Genomic DNA, 1,048 nt, shown 5'->3' on the forward strand with positions numbered 1-1,048 from the left:
GGAGAACAGCTTTACTACCGATGGGCGCCACGTACGCGTTGTAAGAATCCTTCATTGCTAGGTAACCGTTGTGAAACTCGAGAGTAAACAGACACTCGGGTCTGCAGTCCTCCACCAGCTTGCCGTCCGCCTGGAGGTACCGGCTGTTCGACGCGTGGATCGCATATTTGCCGTCGTGGAATTCAAGAGTGAAGAGCGTATCCTCGCCCCAGGGGATATTAACATCTACTTGGATTTCGTCCATGTCGGTGGAAAGACGGGCGTAGCGCCGGCGGCCTTGGGATCGGAGAAGAATCTGAGGTCGAGCAGCTAAGTGGACTGTCCACATCTCGGGTGGTCCGGGTACCTTGGCCGAACACACTAACTTATCGGTACTGGCTCCCAGAAAATACCCACGTAGAACATTCTTTAGAGTCCACCGGCCACTCCTGTCGTTTGCGACGACAATGGCGAACTTGCAAGCGGGTTCCTTCTCGTCTACGTCACACGTGACATTCCCAAACTGATCAACAGCCATATATTTGTCGAGATGGCTCCGGAGACACACGGAGCCGTCATCTCCTCCGTAGGGCTCCAGGGTCCACATCTGCTTCTTCTTCAAAGCACTTCCATTAGCATTGACCTTACAACCAAACGTCTCGGCGGTCAAGTACTTGTACTGAGCGTTCAAGAGTCCAATGTTCCACTTCAGGGATTGGTCCGCTTCCTCTACTCCATTAATGTTTGCCATGTTGGTTTATCTGGCTCCTAAAAGATAGTCACATAAAACATGATTATATAAATTATAAAAACGAAGTATTTTTTAAACAACCTTGTTAATAAAATGGTTGTTTAAAATATAAAAACGTCATCATCATAAACTGGCAAACAACGATTTGGAGGGAGAAGGAAGTAATCTACTTACAACGATTTGGAGGGAGAAGGAAGTAATCTACTTACAACGATTTAGAAGGATAAGGAAGTAATCTACTTATAACGATTTAGAAGGATAAGGAAGTAATCTATTTACAACGATTTTGAGGGATAAGGAAGTAATCTACTTACAACG

At 46.1% G+C, this 1,048-nt stretch overlaps 1 protein-coding gene across 1 annotated transcript; it reads right to left on the reverse strand.

Annotated features, from left to right (window-relative positions):
- Nucleotides 1-4: 4 nt before the first annotated feature.
- On the reverse strand, nucleotides 5-788 carry LOC106477874 (protein singed-like; the record flags this gene model as incomplete). The annotated part of the gene is made up of 1 exon (XM_013938393.2): nucleotides 5-788. A coding segment is annotated over exon 1 (726 nt), but the record flags the coding sequence as incomplete, so codon positions are not given.
- Between the last annotated feature and the right edge of the window lie 260 nt (nucleotides 789-1,048).

This window comes from Limulus polyphemus, unplaced genomic scaffold (genome assembly GCF_000517525.1).
Source record: "Limulus polyphemus unplaced genomic scaffold, Limulus_polyphemus-2.1.2 Scaffold89073, whole genome shotgun sequence".
Lineage (NCBI taxonomy): Eukaryota > Metazoa > Arthropoda > Merostomata > Xiphosura > Limulidae > Limulus > Limulus polyphemus.